This window comes from Loxodonta africana, chromosome 8, assembly GCF_030014295.1.
Source record: "Loxodonta africana isolate mLoxAfr1 chromosome 8, mLoxAfr1.hap2, whole genome shotgun sequence".
Lineage (NCBI taxonomy): Eukaryota > Metazoa > Chordata > Mammalia > Proboscidea > Elephantidae > Loxodonta > Loxodonta africana.
In genome coordinates, this window is record NC_087349.1 from 93,880,834 (window position 1) to 93,900,733 (window position 19,900).

General features: G+C 35.6%; 1 protein-coding gene across 6 annotated transcripts in view; it reads right to left on the reverse strand.

The window, feature by feature from the left end:
• Positions 1–19,900, reverse strand: part of NT5C3A (5'-nucleotidase, cytosolic IIIA) — a 62,189-nt gene that overhangs the window by 17,904 nt on the left and 24,385 nt on the right. The window contains exons 1-3 of one of the 6 annotated variants that reach the window (XM_023544306.2): positions 6,317–6,760; positions 5,486–5,580; positions 2,078–2,132 (exon numbers count right to left, since the gene is read on the reverse strand). The exons of 1 other annotated variant lie outside the window; for it this stretch is intronic. In XM_023544306.2, coding sequence (XP_023400074.1) covers positions 2,078–2,113 — 36 coding nt within the window. In that variant the 5' untranslated portion in view covers positions 2,114–2,132; positions 5,486–5,580; positions 6,317–6,760. 4 more of the 6 variants (XM_023544305.2, XM_023544307.2, XM_003406970.4 and 1 more) reach the window with 4 other exon arrangements.

Here is a 19,900-nt window from a genome sequence, read left to right on the forward strand (position 1 = left end):
CATTTACTCACGTATATAGATGACTACGTGATTATTTGGAACGTTACGCATTCCTAAGTTTTAGTAACAGCCATCTCCCCCTGCCTACCAATATCTCCCCATTAAGGTAGTGTAGGCCAAATTCTTTCATTCATTCACCAGATATTTATTAAGTGGAAGGCACAGTATTAAATGGCTCTGTAAGGGATACAACACTTTTAGTACAATATACATCTTACCCTTAAGATACACATTCTCTAACATGGACTGTAGTAGAGGAACCCAAGTAATAAATACACGTCCAGATAAAATTCAAGGAGAACTCAGTTTTTCTGAGATAACTTCTGCTGGGGCCAAAGGAAGAGCAGCTAACTTAGCCAGGCTTTGGGGGAGAAGCAGGGTTTGGATAAATTAAAATTGGGGGAAAAGAAAGAAAGGAAGGGACTGAAGTACAAGATTAATGCGGGGAAAAGATAAACAGCTGTGTTTGTCTGGGACACAAGAAGTGTGTAAAAGGTTTGGAAGGGGACATTTAAAGCCAGACTATTAGAAGTTAAGAACAACATCCTAAGGAGCTGTCAATCTAAAATAGTATCAATAATTTAGAAAAGCAACCCCATGGTAAAAATTGTCTAAATTAATGCAATGATAGTAAAAAACAAAAACCAATCTTTTGGCTTATTTCCCTTCAACAGTCTGAACAATTGTGGGTCGACTACATTGCGACTTGCTTCTGAAAGAGACACATACTAAAGAGAGGGTTCTAGGACTCAAGTGACAACAAACTACCTAAATTAGGGTAACCATTACATTACATTGTTTTCGTGGTACGGAATTCTTACACACTTGTATTCATTTTGGTTAAAATAAAAAATCAACTAAAGCAAGAAAATAAGTTTTAGGTGGGCTTAATTCTACATATCAGAGAAAAATGCTCTAGCCTGATGAACCAAACGGTAATTACACAATGGATGCAAAGATCATGTCTATGTATTATGTCAAACCATTTGAAACTGCTGATACTAAAATATATTTGACCTATAAAAATGGCAATTTCATATGTTTCAACCTAACGGCAATAACTAAACTGATGACTTAACAGCACTTTGAATCAGCTTTTACCTTCACTCATGCACTGGTTGAGGGAAGGTAAGATGAACAAGAAATTTATTAATTGTGCCACAAAGCTATCTGGTTGCTAAGTTATATTCTGGTTTATAAGCTCAAACCAGAATAAGAGAAAGAGAAAGAAAGGGGTGAGAGGAGAGGGAGAAAGAAGGACAAAAAAATAAAAAGAGGAGAAGAAGAATACAAAAATAAGAAGAAATCTCAGGGACAGTTGTCCTCTTTAAAAAGAAAGGGAAAAACTATGATTTTTAAGATTCTGTCATCACAGTAAACAGAATGGGTATATTTTCTCCCCACATGTACCAATAAATATGCTGCCTAAATGGTTAAAACATTTACTAACATAATACACAATAATACTCAGCAGACTAACATTTACTGAGTGCTTACTATGTGCTATTAAAAACTTTACCTACTTTTCATTAGATATGAATAAGAACAACACGGTGGTTTCATATCCCATGTCTTTCATATCCAAGAGTATTACCTTTCTTCAAGGGTATCACAGATACCCTTGAGTTGAGATCTGAAGCCATTATGACCCCTAAGACTATATTTTTCCCTACCATATCCTAGCATCTTTAACGCAATGAACTCTACTGTCCTACAAGATGTATTTTTTTAAAAATTGAATCCTTGTCATTTTATTCCAAAGGCCTAAGATAAAATATCTTACACTGTATTGTTACTGAGCAATGAAAATTCAGCATTAAAAGGAATAAGGTAACAATTTTATATGGTGAGAAATACATAATGCACACTGTATTTTTAGCAAAAAAAAAAAAAAATACAAAGGTAAGTTGAAATTCAATTCAACAAATATTTAAGGTTTCGTTGTGTTGTGTCAAGCACTGGGAAGAAAGACCTGTATAAAGTTATGGTCCCATAATTAATTACCTGGTTACAGACAGATTAAAGTGGTGAAGATTCACCATTAATAAATGGAACTGGAAATATTTCAAATACCCACCATTTTCACATGTACAGCAGACTCTTGATTAGTCATTTCTTGGTTATCCAATCTTCTGGATTTTCCCAGGTGATGTCACAGCAAAAGAGGGGAAAAAAAAAGGTACATGTGACATGCATACATTTCAGGCTCTTCATGTATGTTGATACACATTAAGGTGGTAACTGGTATGATTTAAATACCAAGTTACTGTACGCATCTTTTTTTTTTTCTTTCCTAAGAAGCTCATCAAAGGTTTTATTCTATCTGGCAAAATTTTGGGTTAAAAATTTTATATGGGGAATTGGAAGTCTCCCATAACAACTCATATTGTGTGGATAAAGAGTTAAAGTACATATTTGTAAGAAAATGCTTTATTGAAGAGACATTTTATCAACTTTTTTCTACATGTAAGAATGAAGTTTATGGGAAAACTATATATTACTACTATTAAATCAATATAAATCGAGCAAAGTAAGGAGAAATAATACATGAGTTCAATTTTTCCTTAAAATTTCTAATTTTGTGAAATGATGTGACTAAGATCTCAGTTGTACATGAATCTACCAGGAAGTCTAGCACACAGCGGGAGTGTGATAGTGTCTGTCATATGAATGAGCATTTTAGGGGTTTGGGTGAAGTTCATTCATTGTTATTCATTAAATCAAAAAAAGTAGTTTCTAAAACATCTTTCATCATTATTTAAATTTTTTTTAGTAGGGAAAATCACTTATTTTTCTTCCATATGACTTTACATTTAAATTTATTCTAAGAAAGTAAAATCTTATTATCAAAGCACAATTTAAAAAAAGGCAACCTATTTGAAGGGAAAAAAATCTTTTTTTTTTTTTTCTTAAACTCAAGTAACAGAAATTGGACATAAGATTGTGTTCTTTATGATTAAACATACTACAGCAGAAATACCAAAGCTTCTCAGATTCTAAAAACCAGCCACCTCCTCTTCCATTTTAAAGTCTGAGAAATTTGGAAACGTCTTATAAAACGTATTTTATCCCCTTTCCTATAAGAGCTGCTAGTAAGTTGATGGCCTTATAATTGAGGGCATCTTAGAGCCGAATAAGCATAGTGTTTCCAAATGGTAATATGATACTTCCAATTTTTCACATCTGAAAAATAATGCGATGTCTATAAAAGTACCTATCTATCTGCACTCTATCGGCTTCATAAACATTTGATCACCACTCCAAAAGTGAAATCATAATGGTAGCTGGGATTCAGCAATCTTTTGTTGAGATGATTACAGCTAAGTAAAACTTTACTTGGTCTAACTTCTTTCTGTCATAGTCATCTATCTTTAACAAAGAAGAAGATATCATAAACTGCTTGCGAATCCATTTCTTTTACAGAAAGTAAAACATACAATATTAAATGTTTATGGCTTTTCTTTGATGTTTAATATCTGAAAAGGAGACTAGATTTCTCAGATAGTACTAAATAAAATCATTTTATTAACCTGAAAAAGAGGAAGAAGAGTGTGGAAAAGTACAGTAGTTTATAAAAACACCACATAATCTATGCACCATTTGAAAAGCCCAAAGGAAAAGAGTTCATGCAGTGATGAATATATTTTGTATCTGGCAATCCACGATCTTTTTGTTGTACACAGCCAGGCAGCACACAATTTCTCTACACTTCCCCCCAAGTATGTTTTTTTTTTGAACTTTAATTTTTTAGTTAACAACATCAACAACAAAAAAAATCAAGCCAGTGCTGGTAGGTTAAAGAATATTCTTGCTCATGGTCTCTTCTAATTTTATTTAAACAAAACAAAAACAAAAAAGTTATCAGAAATTTGATAACGGTCAACTTTAGCAGGGCATTATTTTTGATAAGTAAACCCAAATGCTCATGGATAGAATGCAAATTTCAACTAAAAGTCTTTTATTTCTTCTGCATCTTCAATGGCAATCTGACCAGCATTTATCTGTGGTTAAAGATAATCTCAAATCAAGTGATACTATAGTCCTTATACAAAAATTACTTCTAGGTCTACATCATTATGAAAGTATAAAGACTAAGGCATAATAAATGTCAGCATTCTGGCATTATACTAAGGAAGACACTGAAATTTAGGGCGAGTTATTTTTAAACTAATAGACTTGTAAACCTATACTTGGTATATAAAGTTCTGGCTTGCTTTGCCAACAGTCATCTGTTGCAGATGCTTTATTTAAGAGAAGAGTTGTTGGAAAAAACACATCAGGGGTAGAAGACTTTTTCAAAAATAGAAAATACTACCCTTGAACTATGAACTCTCTTCAAAGGAAGTTTTAAGTCTTTGGAATCCTTAAATGTGGACTACCACATCTTTGAAACTGGAAAACAATTATTTTGTATGCTTTCGGATAAGGTTAAGGTCTCTACTACAGCAGTGTTCATTACAAGGAACATGTAGGACAAGGCTAAAGACCAAACAGGAGGTAAGAACTTCATTTAAATAGCAGAACCTTGATAACAGAAAGTTTTAGCTATCATGTTATTTCATTTTCAGATGAGTAACTTTATTTTAAAAACATAGTTTACAAATTAAGGAAAATTTGTGTGTCTACATGAAAAATTTACTTACTTTAAAACAAGTTTTAAAGTATCTGAAGAGAATTAAATACTTTTAAAGGCTCGTTTGATTTTGTCTCAGGAAAAGTAGAAAAAAAAAGATTAAATTCATTAACATGTCTTCAAAAGTTGTGTCTCTGCTTTTGATACCTGTAGAAACATTTATACTACACGATACTACACGAGGTAATGATATTTTGAATGGTAAGCTGTTTACTATTTAATTAAGAAAAGGAATGTATTACTATAATGTGGACAGGGGTCTCAGCAACAGTACTAAATTTTTACATTTGTACTTTTCCAGCAACCTGTAATACTTATACTAAGCTTGGGTTTTAAAAAATGTCACTATCTTAAGGTGATGAGGGGGTGGGATTGAGAAGTTACACTTCCACACATGGAAAATCAAACTGTAAGTTCAAGGTTATTTCGGTAAGGGTTGTAAATCAGCTTCTTCCGGCATTTAAATAACTTCCCTAATTAGATTTTCAGCACTGCAGTGGAAAAAAAAAAAGTCAAAACACAACACTGGAAAGTGAAACTTTCTCGATAAGGACAGAAAAAAAAAAAAGCGAAACTGAGTAGCAAAAGGTGGGAGGGGAAGATGAGGAAGGAAGAAAGAAAAATAGATTTCAAAGGCTAGTTATTTAAAAATTGACAATTTATACCAATTGTCTTTAATAATACCACCTGGCTTCTCAGTCAGAAGTTTATGAATACTAATGAAAATAGAGAATTTCAGAGCTGGAAAACTTCAGATACTTAGTCATCTACCCTGCCTTCAATATCCAAACTGTTTTTCAAAGATGAAGAAACTAAGGCACATGGCAATTGCAATCATTTAATACTGATTACCCTTAAGGCACTTTGAGTTCTTCTGTCCTTGTTTTGTCCTAGAACAACAGCACAGGTGGCAAGCAATACCCAGAGACGGAGGGCTTGGATACAGGCTGCTAATAAAAAACCAAGCAAACTGCTTTAAGAAATGGTCTGCTGCATTATCTAACTTTTCTGACTTAAAGAAGATAAAACTATACAAAATACGAAGAATTCAATGATCTAAATCCAACTTAGTCATAAGCTTAGTTCTAGGCTTTTACTGTAATATGCATGTTTGAATCTTAATTTTCAATACAAAATTTGTTATAAGTCTTAGGGGTAGTAATCCATCTTTTATCAAGTCAGAAAAATACTCGTGTAATCCCATTCCGTGATATCCTGGGCAAAACTCAAAGGCACAAAATTAAATTTAATCATCTTCATTACAATCGGTAATAAACAGTTGCCAATCCTAGGGCACAAAGCATGTGGCTATCACAACAAAGCTGAGTTACATAGCAACTGAATGAACAACAAAATTGGATCTTATAGTTTTGCTTTGTTTTTCTCCCCTCGAAAAGAGATTTCTGAGGGTACTTTGCTTTTTCTTAACATTAACATGTCAAACAAAAAGTCCTTAAAATTAGATCCTTTAATTATAATTTCTAAGACCTAAGATACTCTAAAGTTTCATACATTCATTTATTTGCAAACTAAAGACACTTTTACACAATACTGGATCATTCCACTTTCATTTCCTAAATTGGTATTTTTAAACGCCTGAAATTTCAACAAGATCATCAAATAGGAATCATTTGAAGTTAAACAAGAGAAGCTCATGTGTTTACATGAACTGTATATACTTACCCAAAGGTAACCGGACCAGCTACGCCAGGGAAAGAAAATTCTTCCTGTCTGAGAAGTACTAATATAGCACAAGGTGCAACTAAGGGCGGTTCCAGAAGCCTTGACTAAGCTCTATGCAAAGTCAGCCTAGTGACGCCTCGCTACACAGTGCTGTGTTATGCCCTGGACTATAGCCTTGCTAGCTCTCAGCCAGTTACTAGTCTACAGAACATTATCGGTAGAAATAACTGATGGCTTGGGGCAGTAGGATTTCAAGTGATTTTATATCTTTCTTTGTATTTTTCTATATTGTTGGTTCATTTTAATAGAAGCATGCATGGATTTACAACTAACATCTGGAATTTTTTTTTTTTAAATAAAGTTCCTTTCTTGTTAGATGTTAAGAGCAGTGAAACTGCTGTTGAAGAAAAGTACTTTTATCTTTTCCAGAGAGCTAGTTTTGCCTTTAACCTGAGTAGTAGGAAGGCAGTAAGCTAATACGAAGGTCAGGACCTGGTAGATAAGTTAGGCTACGGGCTCTGGGAAGCTTTATCATTAAGGACATGGGTGAACTACATTTATGTAAATACATTTTTATATCAGCCTTCTCTCTACTGTGCTGAGGAGAAATCTAACCCAGGCAGTATTTCAGTAGTCAAAGTTTGTAAAGTAGTATTTTCTATTAAAAATAAAACAAACAAAAAATTTTAAAAGGCCATTAACAAATTAACCAATCTGGTTCCTATTAAGTATGAAGAATGTGGCACTGCTACCTTATTTTAATATGATTAGAAGATTCATAACCAAACATTCTTCTAAGAGGAAAACTTAAATTCTAAGAAGTAATGGAGGATATAGGTAGAGTAAGAGAATTATGGCTCAAGAGCAGCCAGGTGCTCCATTTTGAAAATCATGTATGAAAATGATGACAATAACTGTCCTGTAATATATTCATATAGCTAAGAAAAGAATTTTAAATATATCACTTTGAAAGATGACTCAAGACAAACTGCCTTCAACAACAAAGAGTGTTAAGCGTTAGGGTTTCACAACCCTTTTCGGAGGGCTATTTGTTCAGTAATACCAAAATCGTCAGTGGTGATTACACACATGATTGATGTAACTGTACAAGCGAAAAATGTGGAATTGGCAAATGTGTTCTTTATTTATAGCAATGTGGCAGCTAGCTTCCATAAAGATTACAGCCTATAGAAACTCCACGGAGCAGGTCTACTCTGTCCTACAGGGGTTGCTGTGAGTCAGAACAGACTTCACGGCACACAACAACAACCTTCTTTGGAGCAGACTGCCAGGTCTTTCTCCCATGGAGCCACTTGGTGGTTAGAACTGCCAATCTTTCGGTTAGCAGCTGAACATGAAACCGTTGTGCCGCCAAGACTCCTATACAGCCCTTAAAGATGATTATAAACAGCTAAAATTTATTATACTTTTTACTATGTGCCAGATACTTCTGAGCACTTGCCATTCCTCATCGTGGATAGTATAAAAACCCTAAGAAGTATATGCTATTATTATCCTTATTTTACAGGTGAGTAAATTAAGGCTTGAAGCTAGTAAGTGGCAGAAATGGATTCCAACTCAGGTCTCTAACTCCAGGATTCATGATTGTAACAATAGAACAATACTGCTCCTCAAGATCAGTATTTACAAATGTTTACTCACTACTATTGAGTGAAAAAAGTTATGAGCTTATCTATAATAAAAGTTCAATTTTTGGGGGGGGGAACCCATCTTCATATACAAGCATAGAAAAATCTGAAGTAGAATACGTAAGACAACCGGTGATGGGATTTAGGGGTCAGTTTTATTTTCTGAGCTTTAGAAAATAAATGAGATCTTTGGGGAATAAAAATGGCCAGTTAAAAAAGTTACAGTGTAGCATCTATGGTGTCCATAATCAGAAAAAAGAAAAAAAGTTAGCAACAATAAAACAAGCAGAATCAGTCAGTGTCACATAAATGGATTCTGTAATATTGTGTTTCTAAAGGAGAAAGCAAGGAACTCAGCCTGCTTACTCTATGCTAAAACAAAATAAAAACTTTATGGCATGAAAAGAAATTTGGCTAGTATCATATCAAGACAGGTATTTTGGTTTCTAAGGGAAGAATATGGTTTGAGCTCTGCTGGTGTTCGTACAACATAGCCAACAAGAAACCTCTTTGCCTTTTAATTCCACCCAGTAAGTATATGTATGTGGTGGGGGCTTCGGGGTAGGGATGGGGTACCTGGTGAAGTGCCCCTCAAAGAGGGACTAAAATTTACTACGCACTGTCTTAGCCTGTATGTCAGCACCCCAGAAGGATGAAAAGGCCCTTTATAAAATATACACTCTAATTTAATCAGTGTAACGTTAAGAGAAAGGTAATAGTTTTCTTATGTAGATAAAGAACCTGACATCCTGAGAAGTTACTAATTACTTATATGACCCTGTACAAGGGTCAGAACACTGGTGTGTCTCTCTTTTTTTTTTTTTTTTTTTTACTGTATCATGCTGTCTGTAGGTGATATTCCAAAAATTGGAAGTGAGAAGGCTAGAGACATTTATAAGTAAATAATGTTATGAAATCGTGTCACAGAAAAAGAACAAGGACACAGCAAAAGACTGAATAAAAGTAGCTGAAAATTTTGTTTCAAAGAGCTCCAGGGCACTTTTTGAGAAGGGATATAAAGGATCTAGAAGTGAGAAGCAGCATAATGGACTTTCATCTCTGTACACAATCACTGGGCCCTGTTGCCTTGCAGTTTCTTTTCTCGCTGTCATAGAAACAGAAACCACTCATATCCTAACGGCAAAATCTAGATCTGAAACACATATGCCAAAGAGCAGAGAACTTTTCATTAAGGGCTCAAGTCTGTGGAAGATTATTTTTCTCCTTTTATAATATTAGACATCGGATGTCTTTATCAGTGGAGAAAAGAATACTCTTCGGTATTTCTGAATAGCTAGATAGAACATTTGAGATTCTGTCAATTGTTCAATCAACTTGAAAAGCTAAAAAGTATCCCTTCATATTTTACCATCAGTAATCATTCTTCTGTACATAAGTTTGCTATGAGTCAGGACTAACTCAATGGCACCTAACAACAACAACCAAGTTTCACAAACACTTAGGTGCTCGTTAAGCGCTTGGCTGCTAACTGAAAGGTTAGAGTTTTGACTCCACCTAGAGGCACCCTGGAAGAAAGGCCTGGACATCTATTTCCAAAAGGTCACAGCCATTGAAAACCCTATGAAATGCAGATCTACTCTGATACACGTGGGGTCATCATGAGTGGGAATCCACTAGATGGGAACAGTGTTTTTTTTTTTTTAAGCTTCCCAGAAATTAATGGAAAAAACAAAAATCCCACAAGAATCAATCTATCAATTTAAACCTTAATAATTTATTAATTGATGGATTCGGCCTTTAATACTGGAGCAGGGAAGTAAAGGGAATAAAGGTATTTCATTAATTAATACTTGCATACAGTCACAGAGAGAAATTGATAGCAGATATCTTGCTTTTGAGTTTTTTGTTTAAATCACAAAATAAAATACTCACTTTAAAGAAATTCCTGACCAAAATTAATCTGACGGTGGCTTTTCTTTCACCTAAAGTTGCAAATCCTTTCTTTCCTATTCAAAGCCAGGTTTACTAAATTTGAATTTCAAAATATACAGCTGAGTGGAGGGGCAGAGACCATCTTGTAACCTGACAACAGTTTGATCTCAGTAAAAGGGGGAGGACAGGGTTCAATCACATTAAATTTAGCCAATGGTTGATCTTCTGTATTTCTTCCCTCCTCTTTATGCCCCTCATTGTACCTTAGCTTCTTTCAGCCATTTACTTTTTCCAGAATCAAAAAGGTCTCCTTCTATGCATACAGAACAACTGTTCAGAATAAACTTTATGTTCAAATTTCACCGAGTTTTATTTTTAACAACACGAAAGAAATCACTTATAATACCACATAAAAACTGTAGTAAGTATAATTATTTCTCAATAATACAATCTAAGATTTAGCCACTAACTCATAGTTATCAATTACCATTTGGCTATGGAATGTATTTTTAAACTTAAACTTAAATCTAAATGTATTTTTAAACTTAAATCTGAATAGAAGTTGACTGATGCTCTAGGAAGTTATTCCAAACAAAACAATGAAGCCATTAAAGACAGAATTCATAGTAGGTGAGACGCAATTCTCTCTCATAGCAGCTCTTGTGAAACTTGTTCCTAATTGCTTCCTGCATGCTGTAAATAGGGGATTTCCTTAAACACACACATCATCAGCCTGGGCATTTGACTTCTGTGAAAACTTCCCTGAAGAAAACAACAGTCAACTGTCTGCAATATTGTGACTGTTCAAAATAGAGCTGAAACAAGATGCTACAAATGTTTGTCTGAATATGGGGTTAGTTTTTTAAATAAGGATCAAAAACAGAGATGAAACAATGATTACATTTTTGGAAAATAAAAGGAAAACAGATTTTCTTGTAAGTTTTTCTCATTTAAAGTTGTTCTAAAAATTTATCCTAGTAGGTGACTCTTAGTGAACTTGACTGCTGCCTTTATGAATTTACAGACATGAAACTGAGGAAAACCTGTGATTCCAATCTTCATGCAGTTCTTAAGAAGTCTGGGCAAAAATCTAGGATTGAAGTAACTTAATTTTCAGAAAATGAAACGAAATTCTCAAACACACCCTGTACTTCATTTACGTCAAATTCTGTAGCTTAAGCTTCTTTAGAGGAAATTGCATTTATGTTCCAATAGGGCAGGTTCAAGAAAATAGGATGTAAAACAACATCAAGGCTTTCCTTTCAAAGGTACTGTGTTTTAACACGTATATCAAGGTGCTTAGCGCTGAAACTGTTATTTCCATTTTATTACAGCTCGGTCTCTGCTTGAAATGGAAGATGACAAACCTTCTGTTTTAATTTTGGACTCCTTCTACATTACACAGTTGATATTCTGTCTGGTGAAAAGTAACAGTGTTGTTTAGAATTTCTATTTTGTTATGGTTATATTAAAATTGGCAAAAAAGGTTATGCAACTTAAGCCTTTATCACTGGTGCCTTATATCAGCACATCTAAATGGAGCACAGTACCAAGTTAGACTTACCTTACTAGCCCCCCTTTTTGCTATACCAGATAAACTCATTTTTATTAAGAAAGGAAGGAAGGAAGGAAGGAGGGAGGGAGGGAGGGATGGAGAGAGAGAGAAAGAGAGAAAGGAAGAAAGGAAGAAAATGATATGGAAAATTATTTAGAAAGAGACTCAAGTTCATAAACTAATAACTAGCAGTGAAGGATTATTTGAAATCTTATGGAAATCACTGGGTAGTAACTTGAGCTTAAAAACCCTACAAATAGAAGAAACCAGAAAACAGAGCCCTTTCTTTTCCTCTACTATTAAACCAAAAGTTTACTCATTACATTGAAGCAAGAAATGTGAGTTCATCAGGATAGAACCTACAAAAGAAAGTTTTATCAGAGAATGGCCTTCTTGGTGAGATTTTATTCTGGTGAGCGCCTTCAGACTTAAAGAACAGACTGGCTCCCCTGCTAGACACACTGTTCAACAATACATGAAAAGATGTCAAGCTATCTACTTCCATTTAATTAATATAAAACCCTGAAACACAAACCTGACAAAGATAGGACAAATAGAGGAAGCATATCTAATTTCACTTATGAATACAGATACAAAAGTCTGAAATAAATCAGCAACAAACCAAATTCAATGATGTAATTTAAAAAAATTTTTTTTTTGATAATATAAGCATCTAACACGACAAATCAAATATGTTCCAAGAATACATGGAAATTCATTAATGGTGGTCACAGAGGCATAATAGGATAACATGGAACTGCATTTTCTTCTTCATATTCTTTGACATTTTCTAAATCTTCTGTAATGTCTTACTCTTATATCCAGGAGAAAATAAACACAATTATCTTTTAAAAACGGTTACAATACTTTGTTGTATTTCTCAAAATACAACCAAGTGAAGTGTATATAATGCTACTAATCTTTAGAAGTTGACAAGTTAACTCATGTTTATGAAGGTAAAATGAAAATAATCTCCTGGAACAAAGTCGTGCCTTGCTATTTCTTTTTACAACTGCCTTCCATTCTATAGCTGGAAGGATACACAAGCTAATCAAACAATATACTGTATTATCCTCCCACTCTGACTATAGACTGATTGAAGTCATAATGTATAAATGAGAAGTCATGTGCAAATTAAGTCCAGTAAAACATTCTAAAGACGGAATTAACACACTGGTTTAAAGAAGTCATTTAGAGGTCTGAAAAGGAGAGTTACATTTCAAAAAAAAACAAACCCATTAAGTTGATTCTGACTCATGGTGACCTTATAGGACAGAGGAGACCTGCTCCCAGGTTCCCAAGGCTGCAATCTTTATGGAGGCAGACTGCCACATCTTTCTCCCGAGGAGCGGATGGTGGGTTTCAACCGCTGACCTCTCAGTTAGCAGCCGTGCGCTTTAACCACTGAACCACCAGGCTCCTTCAGAGTTACATTTAGGATGCTAGAAGATGGAAGCAAAACAAAAAACTTGGAAAAATATATTCCCAACATACTCTTAACAGTTAAAATCTTTTAAATCAAGAAAAAGAACCCAGATAATTCAGAAAAGAAAATAAATGGCCAATTATTTAGAAAAAAGCTCAACTTCAAAAGTAATAAGAAATACTTAAACAAAAAAAACCCCGAACTATCACTTGGCAAAGATTAAAAAAAGAATGAGAGACCAGAAAAAGAAACGGAAACAGGTGTTACTGGTGGAAATGTAAATTGGTAGAACCTTTCTAGACGGAAACCCTGGCGGCGTAGTGGTTAAGTGCTATAGCTGCTAACCAAAGGGTCAGCAGTTCGAATCCGCCAGGCGCTCCTTGGAAACTCTATGGGGCAGTTCTACTCTGTCCTATAGGGTCACTATGAGTTGGAATCGACTTGACGGCACTGGGTTTCTAGGTTCTAGGTGGCAATTTGGCAGCACATTCAAAAGCCTCGTTTGTGCCTGCCCCTTTGACCCAGCAATTCCATTTAAACAATCAAGGACATGCATAGACAATACAAGGATGTTCACGGATCCCTTACTTATTGTAATGAGAAACTGGAAAATATCTAAATGCTCAACAACGAAGAACTCACTAAAGCGATATAAGGATAGCCATTAAAATGTAAGTATAAATTCATTATTAAGGACAAATGTTTAGGATAAATTAACAAGTGAATAATTATGTTAAATGTTACAGTAGGATTTCATTTTGGGAAAAATTATGTTTATATGAATAGAAAAAGAAAAGAACTTACTAAAAAATTATTTTCTCTAGGTGATGAAATATATATTACCTCTTGTTCTGGAAACCCTGGTGGCATAATGGTTAAGTGCTATGGCTGCTGACAAGAGGTCGGCAGTTCAAATCCGCCAGGCACTCCTTGGAAACTCTATGGGGCAGTTCTACCCTGTCCTATAGGGTTGCTATGAGTCGGAATCGACTCGACGGCAGTGGGTTTGGTTTTCTGGTTCCTTACCTAGATTCACTAATTTTTATATCAATATGTATTATCTGAGAAATAAAAAGAGAATCAAGGAAGAATGCAGCTAAAAAATAGGTAAATAATTAGGAATGGGCAAATTCCTTACCAAGAGCTGATCTTAATTCAGGTACTCACGAGTCCTTAATTATTAAAACCTCCCTAAGGCTGAGTTACACAATCAGAAATCCATGTTTGCAGATCCCAGGAGTAAATTTTTTGAAATCAATAGTGAATCACAAGATTTAAAAGTAAGTCAAGCACATATGGAAGCTTTGTCCTTTATAAGAGCCCAGGTTTCTTGTATAATTTCAGTGAAATTAAATTTCCACAGCTTGAAATGACATAATTATACAGCCAAGCCTCCAAATGTGCTACACCAATGAGTCTAACCATCCCCAATGATTATGCAGACATGCGAGAAGGGGCCCTGTTCTCTAGAGTGCCAGGTGCTCAGATTAAAAACTATTGTTCAGGATTTACTGGACATCTCCCTATACCCAATCTTCCTAACTTTAAGATGCATGATATACCTAGACATTCTTCTTTTCTCTCCATACCTGAGGGCTCAAACGGAATATTGTTTAGAGATAATTTTTTTTAATGCACTTAATTGAACCTATAAGAGAACATCACGTCTTCAAAGAATATAATCGTCACTGAACTGTACATGTAGAAACTGCTGAATTGGTGTATGTTTTTCTGTGTATATTCTCAACAACAAAAAATAAACCATACATAAAAAAAGAGAACATCATGTCTAAAACAAAGTTGGACAAAGAATGGCTTTGTTTATTAATAGAAAGGGAGAAAGTAAGAGAATTAACATTTGTTGTTGAGTAACTACTATGTAGTAAACACTGGCATTTTATGTACATTATCTCTTCTTCAATCTTAATAACCTAGGAAGACATTTAGAAATAGTATACAGTTGGAGTTTTCTCAAAGTAACTATCTGAAACACCAGCTGAAATAAAATACAAACACAAAGGCAGAAGATATTTGCAAGATAATACCCTGAAGAAAGAAAAGGGCAGATTATTTAGGTGAATCATTTCACTATAGAGAACTGGAAGCCGAACCTTAGAAAAGTAACCTGGTGAAACCATTAGATTATGGCAGTGCTGAGATTTGAACCCAGGATTTACCATTAGAACTCTTAAACGTTATATACCACCCCATTCTCTTAAAGATTGTCTAGTGTCCAAACCATAGATTACAGCACTTATTAAAGAAAGAAAATACTGTATGTATATCATTACTAGATAAGGCATAATACTTGTAAGAACACACACAGAATTACAGAATAATTATGGAGCCCTAGATGGGTTTCCCTATCCTACCAAAGGAAACCCTGGTGGCGTAGTGGTTAAGTACTACTGCTAATCAAGAGGTTGGCAGTTCGAATCTGCCAGGCGCTCCTTGGAAACTGCATCGGGCAGTTCTACTCTGTCCTATAGGGTCGCTATGAGTCAGAATTGACTCGACGGCATTGTTTTTTTTTTTTTTTTTTTAATCCTACCAAAGCTAGGCACCCAAACTCTAATGTCAAGTTCATTCCTTCTCAGAGGGCCCCTACAGGACAAAGTAGAACTACCCTACAGGGTATCCAAGGCTGTATATTTTTGTAGAAGGAGACTGCTACATCTTTCTCCTGTGGAGCGGCTGGTGGGTTTGAACTACCGACCTTTTTGCTTAGCAGCTGAATGCTTTAATCACTGTGCCACCAGGCTCCTGAAACTAGGCACTCATGTGACGAAATCACGTACATAATGTGTTATACTGGACACCTCCCTATACCCAATCTTCCTAACTTTAAGAAAGATGCATGGAATACCTCAGACGTTCTTCTTTTGTCTCCAAACCTGAGGGCTCAAATGGAATATTGTTTAGAGATAAACTTTTTAAACACACTTAATTGAACCTATAAGAGAACATCGCGTCTTCAAAGAATGTAATCAAAGTCACTGAATTGTACACGTAGAAACTGCTGAATTGGTGTATGTTTTTCTGTGTATATTCTCAACAACAAAAAAGTTATATATAAAGAGATAATATCATGCATAAAAGGAAGTTGGACAAAGAATGGCTTTGTTTATTAACAGAAAGGGAGAAATGGTTATATACGAAACATAATATCAAATCAGGTACCTAATTAGAAAGTCATAAAATTTTTAAAGATCAGCAACACAATGACGCTTTACTAAAGAAAAAGTAATTCTCATTTCTGATTGGGAGGTATGCTTTATCCAAAAGCTTCAGAGAGCTAGAATCAGATTTGAATGCTGTCTCTGCTACTTACTGGCTAGCTTCTAAGCTAGCTGAAAGACAACTATGACAATCGCTACCTGCTGGTGTGTTTTAAGGATTAAATAAAGTAAAAATGTAGGGTGCAGTTGGACAGGGGTATGTACCCAAGCGTTAGTTCCTTTTCCCTGGTTACAGAATAATAGGGCAGTGCCAAATTAACCCAAACGGGAAATCAGTTTCCAACTGTTTTCCCAGTGTAGCCTCTTTAAGGTAACTTTAGACTAAGACAGACTAGAAAGAATGGCCTGGGGATTTACTTCCAAAAATTGGTAAATGAAAACCCTATGGATCACAACAGAATACTGCCTGAAAAAGTTCTGGACGATGAGCCCCCTAGGTTGAGGGGAAAAAAAAAACTAAACCCATTGCCCGATTCTGACTCATAGCGGCCCTATGAGCCACTCAAACAGTGGCTGCAATAATGCACTCAAGCATACTGACAATCATGAAGACGGTGCAGAAATGGGCCACACTTCCTTCTGTACAACAGAGCTGGTGCTGAAAGGAACGGCAATTAACAACAACTTCAGGGCCTTCTATCCACTCGACGGCAGTGGGTTTGATTTTTTTATACTTAGTTCTCAAACTTTTACTGTCTCCTCCCATCAAAATTTATCTAGTATCTCATTCCCTTAAACCCTGACCATTTGACACAGAAAAACTGACCAACTGATCTCTGTTAATGGAGGGAGCTGCATAAGAACCATCATTTTTTAATGATGGTGTCCTGAAACCAATCCCTAACCTTAATACCAATGATGAGAAATCTGAGGGAAGGTAAATGACAGGGCTGTGTGAGGACAAGGCTGCAGAGAAGATACACTGATGGGGGCAGGAAGGATCTTGCAGGCATCCACATCATGTCAAGTATGTGACTATCTACTTCCACCCACTTACGAGAAGGAACTTGCCAAACAAATTAAGCAACCCTGTAATCAACTACTTGTGGGGTAGTGGTTAAGTGCTACGGTTGCTAACCAAGAGTTCGGCAGTTTGAATCCGCCAGGCGCTCCCTGGAAACTCTATGGGGCAGTTCTACTCCGTCCTATAGGGTCACTAAGAGTTGGAATCAACTTGATGGCACTGGGTTTGGTTTTTGGTTTTTGTAATCAACTACTACTACCAGTGTTTTGAAAATGAGGAAGATAAAAAACATGTATAGGGAAAAAACACACAAAATGGCAAGTAAGTCCGTAATGGCAGAAGGCTGTCATATTTGGTTTAAATTTTACAGATTAATGGTTTAAGCAATGCTGACAAAGTCAACATAAAAGGGCATAATGCCGAAAGGTAATTTTGAAATGTAGTACCCTGGGTTTTTTTTCTGGGTAGTACTGGACTGTAGCGTAAAGAGAAGTCCGCCACCTGCTGACAGAAAAACTAAATTGTGCAGATTTCCCTGATGCTGCTTTAAGAGGAAAACAGGTTGGTATCAGGTAGGCTTTATGACGGAGTCCCTGAGTGGTGAAAATGTTTAGCACACTGAGCTGCTAACCAATGGCTGGGGGTTCAAATCCACCCTGAGGCACCGGAAGAAAGGCCTTGCAATCTGTTTTGGAATTATCAGCCACTGAAAAAACCCTATGAAGCACGGTTCTACTCTGGCACACGTGGGGTCGCCATGAGTAAGAATCAACTTGATGGCTGCTGGTAAGATTTATGACATTAGATTTCAAATAAATCGTTATACTGTACATATACATTACAATCTCTAATTTAAAAGAAAATTAAAAAAATAGTATTTAAGACTCTTATGCATCTTAATTCAGTAACGCTAAGTAATGTGCTGGAGCCCTGGTGGCGCAGTGGTTAAGAACTACAGCAAGCTACGGCTGCTAACCAAAAGGTTGGCAGCTGGAATCCACCAGTCGCTCCTTGAAAACCCTATGGGGCAGTTCTACTCTGCCCTATAGTGTTGCTATAGGGTCACTATATGTTACAATAGACCTGACGGCAAGAGGTTTGGTTTTTTGTTTAAGTAACGTGCTACTTAAATTATTTTTAAAGCAAACAAATGAAGAAACTATGGAAATGATTCAAAATAGACTACAGGAAAAATTCAAACTATTATGAAAAATTAAGGATAATCCAAAACCCTTTACAAAAATTAGCAAGTTCTACAGATTCCACCTTTGTAACCCATCTCTTTTCTGTCTTCCTTTTTAGTCCTCCTATTAAAGTTTAGGACTTCATCATCTTTTACACAGGCTTATTTTCATACTTGCTCCCCACCTCCAGTTTTTAGTCACGCTAAATTAGCCTATGCTCAGCTAGCAGATTAACTGTACTAATATGCATCCCAGATCATATCACTTGTTTATTTAAAACAAACACACTCAAAGGCTCCTTAGTAAATTAATTACAATCACCGTCTACTGATAAAGTGGCCCCAACACACTTTAACAGCTGCATAATACTTTACTATGCAAATGCATCATAATCTATTTAATCAACATATACTACCTCCAACAGAGTAAATGAAAATGCCCGTTCTCAGACATCCTCATCAACCTTCTGCTTTCTCTCTCAATATAACAATTGTTTGGCAGCCCCAATTTTGACTATTTGTAAGAAAGTAACTCCGACATTTTGTGACATGTAAAATTAGTAATTTTGCTGTGGGTAAGAATTTGAATTGTGTATTTATTTCAACGGTTCTCAAACTTTAGCATGCATCAGAACCATCCGGAGGGCTTGTTAAAACACCGATTACTGGGTCTCACCCTCACAGTTTCTGATTCAGTAGGTCTGGAACGAGGCTTGAGAGTTTGCATGTCTAACAATTCTCCACACCACTGGTGGACTTCAACACTAGTACGTGGGATCCTACGCTTTTAAGAGTTTTGCTCTCTATTTGTTACGGTTTATACAGCCAGCTCTTATGAGGTTATAAAAAGCTGCTCTTTTGCGTGGAAAAAATACCTACCCCGACCCCCACCCCAAAATCAGTGGCTAGTGTCACTAATGCAAGTGAAGAAAGAAAAATGGTCTAAAAATGTGATGGCTTTTAGCCAGAAAAGAGAATTTCTGGAGAGACAACAAACCCAAAAAACTCAGCGCCGTCAAGTGATTCCGACTCATAGTGGCAACAAAAGGAATAAGAAAAAAAAAAAAAAAAAACTACAACTGCTACAGGAAGTATTCTAGCCTACAAAAACAGCCCATGAGATAAGAAATCAAACTTTTCGTTCAATTTAAAATGTGGTTAACTTGTGGCATGAGGATAAAACACAGGAAACACATGACAAGTGTGATTTGAAAGGACAAAGTCATGTGCCTGGTACAAATATTTCCATATTTGTAAAACTTGAGATTCAATAAGATCTTCTTGCCAATGTTAAGAGTTTAATGTATTTCCCTTCTTTTATTTATACTTGATTCAAACTGGGCCAATCTTACCTCTCAAATACCACCACATCCATGAAACATTACCCAGTGTCACCTCCTATTCCTTTGAACTCCACATAACTCTTTGTTGATTCTCTCTAATAATATTTATATTCATTCGTTCCTGGAGTACTGTTAGGATGCTAGTTTTTCAAGTTAGTTGGGAAATAATCGGAAGACTGCTTCTAAATCTCATCAGAATGTTTGAAGGCTGGGGCCATGTTTCCATTTAAAACTAGATATTTCTGAATGAATAAATCTTTACTCTTGGGCTGAGCAGAAGGTAAAAGCTATTTTGACTTCGCGTTCTCACTGCTGTGTTACTGAATACCTGG